The 13,014-nt window shown below is 44.1% G+C and overlaps 1 protein-coding gene across 7 annotated transcripts in view; it reads left to right on the forward strand.

Moving 5' to 3' along the window:
- Positions 1-1,467: 1,467 nt before the first annotated feature.
- CCDC60 (coiled-coil domain containing 60) overlaps positions 1,468-13,014 on the forward strand; it is a 185,798-nt gene continuing 174,251 nt past the window's right edge. For 6 of the 7 annotated variants that reach the window (XR_012019319.1, XR_012019322.1, XR_012019321.1 and 3 more), the window contains exon 1: positions 1,468-2,033. Coding sequence is in view for 3 of the 7 variants with exons in the window: in XM_072802755.1 (XP_072658856.1) it covers positions 1,950-2,033 (84 nt within the window). In the remaining 4 variants the exon portion in view is untranslated. The remainder of the gene's footprint in view (positions 2,034-13,014) is intronic. The other variant, XM_072802754.1, reaches the window with a different exon arrangement.

Genomic DNA, 13,014 nt, shown 5'->3' on the forward strand with positions numbered 1-13,014 from the left:
GTCTTCAGGCAATGGCAAGAAACTGATGACTTTCGAGCATCAGCATCTGGAGCTGTGTGGTGGGGCATTTTGTACTTGGTGGAGGGTCATCTTGCAGCAGGTGCTTTCTGAAGAGAAACTGAGGTCTTCATATGGCCATGATGGCATCATAATCCTCAGCAGCTCCAGGTTTAGAGATAAAACATGAATCAGATTGATTCCGTGTGAAATAATGCCAAGGATAACACATGCAAATCAGAACATGTGCAATAAATCTTCTGCAAGCTGAGGACCGGCCCCATAGGGTTACTGGAAGAATTACATAAATTAATGTATGGAAAGTGCTTAGTAGAGCACCTGGCATGGAGTGAATGATCAATAAATAAATATTAGTATTAATATCAGCTGTGAAATGAACACTGCATGTAAAAATGAGTAATTCTTTCTGAGGATGGGATGTCAGGAAATAATAATAGTTGCCACTAGGATTCCTCATGTGCTCAGCCTTTACATATATTATCTGTTTTAATCCCTGACAACCTGTGGAAAAGTTATTTTTCCTATTTTAAAGATAGGGAAGCCAAAGCTTAGCAAAATCAGGCACCTTATCCTGGGTCACGCAGCTAAGTGGTTAAGAACTTGGGTTTTAGATTCAAATAGGTCTGGCTTTTTTTTTTTTTTTTTTTTAAGATTTATTTATATATTTTGGAAAGAGAACCCGAGCACAGAGGGGTGGGGCAGAGGCAGAGGGAGAGAGAATCTCAAGGAGACTCCCCACCCAGCAGTGAGCACATAGCCATGGGGCTCCATGTGGGACTCGGTCCCACCACCCAGAGATTAGGACCTGGGCCAAAATCAAGAGTCAGATGCTCAACTGACTGAGCCACCCAGGTGCCCCAAACAGATCTGGTTTTGAATCCCAATTCAGGAGATTTCTGTGTGACCTGAAGCATATCATTCAATTTCTCTGTGCCTCGGTTTCCTAGTCTGTTAAATAGGGTAATAAGACACTTTCCTTGAAGATGTGTTGCAGGGAGTGAGTCAATATATGTAAAATGCCCAGAGCAGTGTCTAGCACATTCTAAATACTCGTTAGATGTATACATGTATATGTGTGTGTGTGTATATATATACACATACATATATATGGGGGCTTTGAAGTATGCATAGGAGTTTGTCGTGTGGAAAGAGAAGAAATATGCATCTCAAGTTAAAGTAATTGCACTACCAACCTAAGGCACAAGAAATCACTAGCAGGTTAGTAGCAGGACAGAGCAGAGTTTGGAAGGAAGGAGTTGCTTGTAGTTAGGTGGAGAGAAAAGGTCAAGGTCCTCAGGTGTAAGAGGAGAAACCGGAGTTTGGAGAGTGTGGCTCCCTGGTGATTGCCAGCTCCCAGCCACCATCCCCGCTGCTCCCGGGACTTCGCGACCCCGCCCCCACCAATCCCAGCCAATGAGGAAGCCCTCCACGGCGTCTCGTTGCCAAGCAACTGCGTTGGCTCCTGTCTGGCAGTTAGCCAGCTTTTTCTCCCTAGCAGTAGGAAAACTTGAGCCTCATGTCCGGGACACCTTAGGGTAGGGGTCTGGTGGCCCCTCGGTGGGCCTTCTTCAGATTTTGTCGGTGGCTTTTTATTTTTTTAGTTCATGTTTTATTTTTGTTTATATTAGAGAAAGATAACACCTTCCAAAGAGGGGGGAAGCTCCTGAAAGTTTGTAGCTTTCTAAAAACGTGAGTAATTCCGGGCTTGCTTGATTCCACCCCTTCTGGACTTCCTTATCCTGTTTGTGGGAAACCCAGATGACTTGCTTTCTTTACTCCTGGGTCAGAGCCTCTTTGGAGTCTGTGTAATTGGCTTTGGGAATCAGGAAGAAATTGCTAGAGGCTTTTTCACCAGTGGCTGCTGAAGTAGAAGATTCTGGGGGAAAAACCCTCTTTGGGGGGGCCCAGGTTCTGCCTGAGAGATTTCCAAGATGACCAAGATACCACCCATCAAGAAGATGCACAGTATACCCAACGGAGCGGCCCCCTTTTATGCCTCAGAACATCTAACCCAGGTAGGCCTCCCCTATCTGCCGAAACCAATCATGTTTTCAAGACCAAGTGAAATAGAAATTAGCCTTCAGGCCAACAAGGGACAGGGGAAGAGAGGAGTCATGGTGTAATTAAATTGTCGAGACACATCCTTGTTGCTATCAATGGTTGGTTTCTCGTAAAGAATGAAAACGCCAGCCAGAACACTGAGCTGGGCCATCCTATTAGCCAGTAATTCCAAAATGATAGAATAAATCGGCAGTGACACTGTAGAACATCAGAAAAAAATTAAGATGAATTGTAGGTTTGCCATTGCAGAAATTATTTTCAGAGATCCACTGGGCTCGAGGTATGGGCACATCCTCTTTCTATGGAAAGACTGCAGAGTCAAACTTTTGGTTTTGAGGTCTGACTTTGTTACTCGCCAACTATTGATATAAGACAAGACGCTGTGCATCCCTGAGCCCTTATTACCTCATGTCTGCAAAGTGAGAACAAGGACATCAACTAGGCAGAAACAATGTTAGGACTAAGGAAGCTGTGGAAATTGGTTAACACCATGCTAACACTTGATAGTGTTATCATGTGATATAAAATTATATACTGTTTATGTGATATATGACATATGATATAAAGTTATATGTGATATAAAATATTGTTATTGATTTCTGAGATATAACATATTGTTATTGTTACTGACTTTTTTTGAGAAAAATCATTAATATGTATTTAATGACCACAGTCAAGTGTTCCTGTGTTCAAATGATCATAACTGGGTAGGCTAGTTCTGTCTGTTATTGTATCCGCACACCTGTATATCACCACTGATTGGCCAAGGTAGGTGAAGAGTGGGAGAGAGGGTCACAGGTAACCCCGGCCCACTGTGGCATATCTTACAGCTCAGAGTTCTATCCCAGAAAGGAGGGCCTGGGGAGAAGTTGGTGCACAATGGAGAGCTTAAAACTCACCCATGCTTCTCTGGTAGTCCAAAGTGTTCCTAAGCTTCTACCTTCTAAGAATTAGCACATCTGTACTCACTCCTCATTGTTCAGCTCTCTTAGTGAGCTCACTCTGCAAGATGCAGTCTTCATGTATCTCCTTTCATCTCAAAATGCTGCACAGAAGTGAGTTCCATCTGGAGCAGTCCCCTCTGGGACCGAACTTCCTTAGCAGTAGGGGAAGAGAATGAGGAGCGAGGTGGGCTTTTTAGAAGCAGAGGGGAGTGTGAGAGCATGCACAGTGGACCTAAACAGCCTGGGTTTGAATCCTGGATCTGCCCCTTAGCAGCCCTGTGATCTTGGGCAATTTACAGAATGTCTCTGCTGCAGTGTTACCATCTGTCAAAGGGGGATCTCATTGTACCTTCTCTTGACACATAGCGAACACTCCCTAGAATTTAGTTACATGGTTATTTCCTCCATTTGGCAAACATTCATTGAACCCCTGTTACATGCTAAACATTTGCTCTTGTAAGAATGGGACTTGCCTTTAAAAATTTCATGATCTATATAGTGTGTTTATTTGGGATGGGAAGTGAAGGATAAGAAATAGATCATTATAACGCAAAGTGAAAAGCATCATTGGGTATTGTGAGAACTCAGAGGAGGACAGCTAACTCAGGCTTGTCTGCATGTGTGTGTGTACCTGTGTGTCAGAACTGCGGAGGGAAAGAAACCATATACCCAGGTATACACAATAGAGTTTTCCATCTTGGGATAGAGAGTCGAAGAAGGTAGAGGAAGGTACAGAGGGTGACCACGTCTTACTTGGGAAGAGGTTTGGTGGAACTCAGGAAGGTCAAGAAAAGGAAAAGAGGTTTCCAGGGAACTTGGATAAACCAAGACTTCAGACACGAAAGCTTCATTGAAATCCCGCTGCCCCTGCCCCACTTTCTAGGAAATAATGAAGACTCTAGGGTGTCACTGGCTCACATCTGAATTATCATGCTTTTAGAAATTGCAACTTTTTAGAGTCGCTGTAAAGCATTGGTTAACCTAAACAAGGCTAACTAGAAAGTGACAAACCACAAGAAAATCCATACAGATTAGGATCACCTTCTGGTGTCAAACTGGTAACAATTACAGCACTGTTGTAGCAATGGTAATAGTTGGCATATCTTGAGTATTTACCACCTGCCAGATTTTGACCTAGAGCTTTCAGTGCCATCTACACTTCAGGATGAGCTGCTACCTCCTCACAAGATAGATGGAGGCCCAGGGAGAAGAGATCCCTTATCCAAGGGCACTGGCCAGCAGGGAATGGATTTGAACTTGGGTCTGTCTGTCTCCAGGGATCAAGCGCTCCTGCCCTCCCATGCTAAATCAGGCAGTGATAGATTAGCATGCACAACAGGGGGTTACAAAAAGAAGGTGTAAGTGCAGTCACTGGCCTCAGATAGCTAAAAGCTATTATTTGGAGGCAGGGTGTGCCACATAGAGAATAACAAATGCCAGGCAGCCAGGTAAGTGTCCACTGAAGAGTAACTGAGGGAGGAGCTGGATTCTCAGAGGAGGAAGTGAGGCCACACTACATGGCCTCACTTGGTAATACCAAGTGTATTGGGCTACATGGTAATACCACCGACTTATAGATCCACTGTGCTCTAGTGTAATGACACCCCCAAAAGGGTCCTGAATTTCTCCGAAGCTAGGCATTTTCCTTCTCACAGGATGGAAGGTGCTACATCGTAAGGAATGTTGCAATGGCACCCTGCCTTGCACAATGCCTTCATGTAGTTTTTAAAAACATGAATAATATATGCAAATCCTCTGCTTGAATGTCTTTTGTTGAGGAAACCTTGTAGCTCGCCCTAATATTGGGCTCCCTAATCTTTTAGGGAGTTCCTTTTCCCTTTGTTTCCCAAGGAAGCCAAAAGAGAAAGCTAATGGGATTAGCCATGGGGAAGGGAGGGGGAGCAGGGAGGGTGCAGATTACCAGGGACTGTACATTTTCTTCCTTGAAAGGGGCTAAAAAAAGAGACACACATAGCACACCACCCCCCTCCACGTTTTAGAATGGAAATGCAGGAATGGCATTTGGCAAAAACTATAAAGCTGTGGAATCCTTTAGACAGGCTCTGTCTCTTGGTGCCTGAAGTTTCCACTTCGCTGTCATTAAACACCCAGAGAGAAAAGACATGTCCCAAATTTGGGCAGATCCTGAGACAGCCAGGAATCACACTCAGCACTCTGCTCATATCCAGGCTTAGTGTTTTAAAGAGAAGATTCTGCAGCAAACCACATGAGTTCAAACCCCAACTTTGCTACTTACCAGGCTGTAGGGCCTTAAGCACATGAGTTACCTGAGCCTCAGTTTCCATGTCTGTGAAACGGGCATATCACATTTTATCTAATCTGTCTTCCATTTCAAGATGCATCATACTTTTTTTGTGCCACTGAGAAAAAAAAAATCTACTGATTAAACTATAACCTACTTTCAATGATAAGATGTGCCCCAGTTTCAGAGATGCTAAATGTGGAAAGGAAACGTGCATCTTAGAATAGATGAAACAGCTAAAAGTGCTCTCCTGTCATAGGGTGTTATGGGGATTAGATGAACTGATATGGGTAAAAAAGCTCTTAGAAAAGAGCCTGGCACAGAGTAAATACCATGCGCTGTTAGCCATTATGGCTTTGCTTAATCCTCTCTCAGATTGTTGTTATTAACTGCCTTTAGGACCTGGGTAGACTGAGGCTGGAAGAGCCCCAGGGTTTAGTTCTCCGCTAAGAAGGAAGAAGGGGCAAAATAAACAGAATCCCAGGTATAGAGAAGACCTTGGCCTGAGCATCCTGCTCCCCCGCCCCCTGTGATGAGAACAGAACTGCCTAGAGGAGGTCTCTGGAGTCCAGCCAGTGTTCACCGAGTCAGGCTGCCTTGAATCAGAAAAGGAGAAATAACGTATTTTAGAAAGAGACACCCCCCCAACAAGAGAAACCTGGACTCTTAGCATAAGACATTTCTAGCTGCAAACATAAAATGATTTTCCTCCTTATCCAGGTAGGAGAAATTGTGGCCTGAAGAGGTAAGTGGTGAGTTACCACCCGTCTTTGTTGGAAGTGGGCTAAGCACTGGGTGATTTCTCCGGCCTCTAATCACAGACACCACGCCCCCTGCCCTGAATCACTGATTATGCTGGGGTGGGGGTGGAGGGGGCCGGGAAAGAATAAAAGCTCTCCTGACCACTTGAGATTCAATTCTGAAGAATCCTGCCAGCTGCACCTTCATTTTTATACGACTCATGACTTAGGCCAGGGAAATAGCAGCCAGTCCTTTTCTTTCTCCAAGGGATTCTTCTGGCTCCATTGTTAACTGCAAGAGACAATTGCAGAATTCAAGTTGCTTTGTTTTGTTGTTTTTCTTTCTGCCCTGATGCTTTGGACTGGTAATGCCTGCCTTGGTGAATCTTGCTGTGTCTAATTGCAGGTCCATGTGACAGCGAGCTCCCCTTCATGATAAATTGTGGGGAAGGTGCATGTTCATTACCTCCTGACACAGGAAGAGGGATAGGCACTTTCTCTATGCTGGACAAAATGAAGCCAGCTCTTTGTCTGGGCTGCAAACAGGCAGCTGCTCCGCATAGGGAGGTGGTCGGGCGGTAGAAGAAACACATCAAAGAGTGTAGTTGATGTGATCTAAGCTTAGTGAGGAGGTAGGAGCTCTGCTTTTGAGGTTATACAAAGGTGCCCTCAAATCCCCTCTCTGACAGTCTTTGGTAGGAGGTTCTGTGAAATGGGTCAAATTATAATAGGGTCCACTGCATCGATGTTTTGGAAGGATTAAATAAAATAACACATGTGAAATACTGAGCACAGTCTCAGGACACACTTAGCATTCCCACCTCCAGCCCATTAAGTGATGGCAGTAATTATTACTAGTGTTCCTTGTTCTCCGACAAGACAAGAGTGTCACTGCCCACCACTTTGAGAATGTGTGAGCCCCGATATGAAATCTGGAAGAGGCTGAGTGTTAACTGCAAAGTCCCACAGTGGGGCTCATCATTAGTGAGGCCAAGTCCCAGCTTAAGGGTAGAAAGGAAGAAGTGGGTCAAGACTAGATGGGCATGAAGGATGAGGTCCTTGCAGGAGAAAGTTCATTCTGGTGGCAGAAATGCTTGATCCAGTTAAAAACCTTGTTGTAGAAAAGGGGGTGCCCCTAGCATAATTTGAGTTTCTTGGATTTAACTCTCTGCCCAGTCCCATCAACTCATGTTTGAATCCCATGGAGAACCAGGAGGAAGTGAGAAAAAAGGAAAACTCTCTGTATCAATTAGGATCATTTTTTGGCTATAAGTAAGAGAAACACTGAAAAGCAGTGATACAGACAAACATGAATTTATATTCCTCATATAAGAAATCTGGAGGTGAGTGCCTACTGGTATCATTTCAGAGGCTCGCTGATATAGGAATGGGCAGGTCTTTTTCCCTTATGGTCATAGAATGGCCGCCCCAGCTCCAGGCACCCATATCCCAGCACCAAGAGAAAGTGGAGAGTGTGAGCTATGTCTGTCCCTTTTATGAGGCAAACAAAGGTTTTCCAGGAACTTTACCTATTTCCTCTTATGTTTCATTTTGCCAGAATAGTGTTGCCTGCCTTTTCTAACTACAAGACAGCCTGGGAAAGGGTGTATCTAGCATGAGTGTGGAAAACAAGGAAAAAGGAAAGATGAAAGTATGGGAGATAGGTACTGGATGGAGTAATCAGAAGTTAATGTGACTCACAAGTGATTTCTCCAAAACTCAGATACTGAGGGGTCCCAAGCAACCCAGTGACAGTGGGGCTCTGGGGCCAGGGAAAGGGTGTAGGCCCTCAGTGGAAGCATTCATTCCTTCAATGAATAGTTGTATGTGCCAACCATGACGCTAGGTGTTGGGGGTACAGAAGTGAAAAAAGACGTGGTTTTTTTTTCTCATGTGGTTACATGAGACACCTTTCTGGAAACTCTGAAAAAGTATATCCTTAGAGGGATAATAGGACAAGAGAGAGAGCGGAGACAGTAGAATGTGCGCCATCTTTATTCCTATGACCCCCATCTGGTTCCACCGTTTGGGGGCAGGGAGCTTGAAGAAACTTGGTTAGTTAGACAAGCCCTTGCACAACTGTGGAAGGAGCCCTCTCCCCAACCCCCTTTCAGCATCCTCCTACCCTCCAAATACCCAGCTGTAAGCTGTGAAATTCAGAAGCTGCAGAATCCATGTGGGGTTCGGTGGCAAGTAAGCACCCACACAAAAATATGAGAGAAGCCAATTAAACCATTCTTGGACTGAGTAAACCAACACATTTCTCTCAGAGCTCTTTCTGACAGCTAAATGCAAAATCATAATTGTTGGTAATGGGATTTTACCTTCTCTCATGAGATGGTGGCATTTTTCCCTTCTGAATTCCTGTGTTCAAACTCTGCTGAGAAAATTTCTTGTGAGGGCTCAATTTTGATCGAGTATATCTCTGCCTAAATTGGAATTTATGCAATCGGTAGTTTTATTTAATAACTCGAAAATTAGCCACGTCTGGCCACCAGTTTGCAAGCCTGGAAGTGCCTCGGGGTTTCTGGATTTCACAAAGTGAGAAGAGTATACGGCTGGGATGGTTCCTGGGATGGGTTCAGCGATGTCGGGGCTTCAGAGGGTCCATGGTGGGCTCTAGAATAGACAGAGAAATATGACAGAATGGACAGAGAAAAGACAGAGAATAATGTCCCATAGTAGTCTGGGACATGGGCAGGGTCACCTTCTGAGGTATATATTTAACACCCACCATGACAGATTTTGCGAGTGAGGGGGGGGCAGGCATCTTCTCTCAAGGCACCCACAATTCCATTGAATAACAAATTCAGAAATATCCATGAATCAAGACAGCAAATAAGAAGCACCAAAAAGAAAAGCAAAAAACATAGAAGTTTAGAGGTAGAAATAAGTTCTGTCACGGGAAGAAATACACAGTGAAGCCATCTGGTCTGAATCCTCAACGTTGGCTAGGTGGAGATTGAGGTGATACAAGACATTGAACCAAAGCTAAAACTTATTTTCTAATACAGGAGGGAGGGGAGGCAGAGGACTACCACGCTCCCCCAAGGAGCACGTTCTTTCCTGGAAAAATGACAAAATGCTGCCCCACAGAGCTCCAGTAGATAAACCATTCCATACTCTCCCGCTTCATACACAAAATTACCCAGGTTTCTATCCCAGGGGGTTGTCACATTAGAGAGGATTTTACTCCATGGGTTCTCAGAAAAGCTTTCAATAATCAGAAAGGTCCAATGTGTTATTTCTTTCAAGTCTTTGCATTTCAGCAGAGCAGGGTTTCTCGATCTTGGCACTGTTGACATGTTGGGCCAATGAGCTGTCCTGTGCTTTGGAGAATGTTGAGCAGCATCTCTGACCTCTGTCCATTAGACATCAGTTGTGACATCCTTCCGCAAGTTGTGACAATGAAACCCGTGTTCAGATCTTGCTGAATGTCCCCTAGGAGGCAAGATCATCCCTGGTAGAGAACCTGGCAGTGGAGAACTACCACAGTCCCAAATCCATTGCTCCAGTTGATGGTGAGGCATTCCCCTAACTTAAATACATGATGCTATCGTGTACCCAATTGTTCAAGCAGAAACCCAAACTTCCTCTTTGACCCTTCCCTCCCCATCAACACTTATGTCCAACCAGCTGCCCAGGGCAGGTGTTTTACACAACACTGCCTCCTTCCCCGAGGTCACTATCTGGTAGCACTGTCTGTAGCCTGGACTATTCTACTGGCCCCAACTGCCCTCATTACCTTCAATTTGACCTTCCAACCCATTCTCTTTCAGTGCAAGTAGGATATTGTCATTACCCTGAATAGAACAATTAAATGGCCCTCCGATGCCCTCAAAAATGAAGATGAATGTTTTTAATGAGGTTTAAAAGGCTCTGCAGGATCGGGTCCCTGCCAACTTCCCTGCCTCATCTGTCATTACTTGGCCCCTCCTCAGAAGCCAGCCTGGTTTTTGAGTATGTCGTGCTCTCCATCTTCTTCCTCCTTCTAAAATATCCCCTGCCCCTTTTCCTCTGATTTTCCATGACAAGATGTTTCCAGAGCTCTGGACAGTTTCCAGAGTTCTGGGCAGGGATGGCTGGTTTCCAATCCCAGCTCTCCCACTACCTAGTCAAATCATTTAACCTTTCTCGATTTCTTCATGTTCATCTGCAGAACCTAAGGAAATCTAAGTTCACAGTTTTGGGGTTCATTCCTTGCCATGTGACTCTAGGGAGCAAATAATGGCTGTCATTTACTGAGCATCTGTTGTGCATGAGGTGCTTTGTGTACACTATTAAAATAACCCCTCATGATATGGGCAGGTGTTATCATTACCTCTATTTGCAAAGAGAAGGAAAGTGAGGTATGGAGAGATTTTGTAACTTCCCGAGACACCCAGATAAGAAGGTGGTGGAGTTAGGATTTGAACCCAGGACTGATTAACTGGAGAGACCCAGTGCCCTTAAGATAAGCCTGTTTACTGCAGTAACAGTGGGCAGTAAGTAGACAAATATCTCTCCAAATGGGGCATCTGTTGGTTCGATTTTTAAAGCATATATTCAGAAGTATCTGGCAGGAAAAAGGAAAGTGCCAATTTTAGCTGTAGGCAATGCAAACAAGAATGTGACTGTGCCCGTGACCACAGACAAGGACATTTGCATTTTCTTGAGCTCTTGCTAAAATATGCTAGTGAGCTTTTCTGGAAGAGAAACACAGCTAAGGATGGAGTGGGGGGAACCCTGGATGTGGCTTAGACTCATCTTTCTAAATAATGCTCACTTCAATGAAGATTTATAAGCCATTTCTAATTAAAGCCACATTTCTAAGAAAGGCATATTTTGATCCTGGGTCAATATGCTGCCAAGACCTGCTAGATAAAATGGAATGGAAGACAGGGCCAGCTAATGAGGAATGAGGTTCTGGGGTGTATGTGTCTGAGATGTTGATAATCGTAAACAGCTTAATTAGGTTGAATAATTTGGGCAAATATCTAGTTAAATGGATTCAGTCTGAATCCAAGGTCTGACCCACTGAATTTTTTATTTTCTACCAAAAAAAATATTCTGCATCATAACTGCCTGTTTATTTGTTCCACCACACCATTTGGAGCTTTTTGAGGGAAAGGACCATGCCTTGCTCACAGTTCTATCTCCAGAGACTAGTGCAATGCCTGGCAATGGATAGAAGTTCAATATTCTTTTTTTTTTAAGATTTTATTTATTTATCCACTCATTCATTCCTTCATTCATTCATTCATGAGAGACAGAGAGAGAGAGGTAGAGACACAGGCAGAGGGAGAAGCAGGCTCCACACAGGGAGCCTGATGTGGGCCTGGATCCCAGGTCTCCAGGATCACGCCCTGGACTGAAGGTGGCGCTAAACCACTGAGCCACCGGGGCTGCCCAAAGTTCAATATTCTTTAGCATCTCTTCTAGGATCAAGGATAATTTCAGATACCAACTAAGGCAGCACATCCCTCAGATAACTGTAAATCCATCTGGACAAGGGCTATAAGTATTTTGTTCACAGGTCCTCCCCAGCATATGCTGGGTGCTCCACAAACATGGATACCATTCTAGTACTTGCTATGTGTGTGACCTTGGACAAGTTATGCTCTGATGCCTCAATTTTCTTGTCCCACATATGGAAAATTATAACAGTCCCTGTTTTATAGGGTTATTGGGAGCTTCAATGAGATGATGTTCAGAAAAGCCCCTGGCTATGAGTATTCCCTTTACTATATAGTAAGTGCTTATTAAATGCTATCTTTTCATATTCCCACTTAGAGATCAAAGCCACGGGCTCCCAAATATCAAGCATTAAAACATTTAAATACTGACATTTCCAAAGACGATGACTCTCATGCTGATCATTTTTATGCATTCAGGGAAAGGCAGCCAAAAGAGTAACAGGACGAAAATGTTGCATTTCCGAGAGCTCTTGAAGAAAATGCCCAAAAGGCAATTAGTACATGACTTGCCTGTGTTGTTATTGCTTATTAGCTGATCCCATCTTCTACTAATCAAATTGCTTCTTTGATATTTTTAGACCTTTTAAAAGAGGCCTTTCAAAACTCAGGAAGCCAAGCTTGTTGACAGGTACCAAGGAATTTGAGCTACAAATCTGGCATCCTTGTAAGGATGGAAATGGAATGGAAAAATGGCAGGCCTGGGGAACATTCTCTGCAGGGTCCATGGGAACTACCGTAGGAAGCCCGGATGCCTTAACTAGCCCTCCTCACCTGTCCCTCCCTACCTCAAATCAACAAATCACCTTCCTTATCCTCCTTTCCTGCAGCTCCAGGGCTTGCAATTTAAATTATCTCAGTAGGGGATCCCTGGGTGGCGCAGCGGTTTGGCGCCTGCCTTTGGCCCAGGGCGCGATCCTGGAGGCCCGGGATCGAATCCCACGTCGGGCTTCCGGTGCATGGAGCCTGCTTCTCCCTCTGCCTGTGTCTCTGCCTCTCTCTCTCTCTCTCTCTCACTGTGTGCCTATCATAAATAAATAAAAAATTAAAAAAAATAAAATAAAAAAATAAATAAATTATCTCAGTAAAAGGCAATTTCTGAGTTTCCTCGGCTGACCAAACTCACGTCTTAGCGTGATTGTGTTAGGATGAGATCCATGAATCACCCAAGCTTTGAGTTCTGGTTCTGCTGCTGTTTGCCACCTGCTCTGTGACCTTAGGCTATCTGCTTCACCTCTCTGATGCTGCATTTTCTCAAATGTGATTAAATCTAGTGAAGATTCAAGATAATGTCCATAAAGACTGGATCCAGAATAATAACCGAGATTGATTTATGATTAATACCCTTTCAACTCTTGGTGTTTATGTACATCCCAACTGCCCCATGTTCTGTTGTGTGTAATGCCAATTTTTTGCGTAATGCCGGTTTTTTTTTGTCATGAAAGATGGTATCATATTGAGAAAGAAATCTATCGTCTCATGAATCATCATTCTTTCAAAGTTGTCCTGGGGATAGCAAAGTGAAGTATGCTTTT

Source organism: Canis lupus, chromosome 27, assembly GCF_048164855.1.
Source record: "Canis lupus baileyi chromosome 27, mCanLup2.hap1, whole genome shotgun sequence".
Classification (NCBI taxonomy): Eukaryota; Metazoa; Chordata; class Mammalia; order Carnivora; family Canidae; genus Canis; species Canis lupus.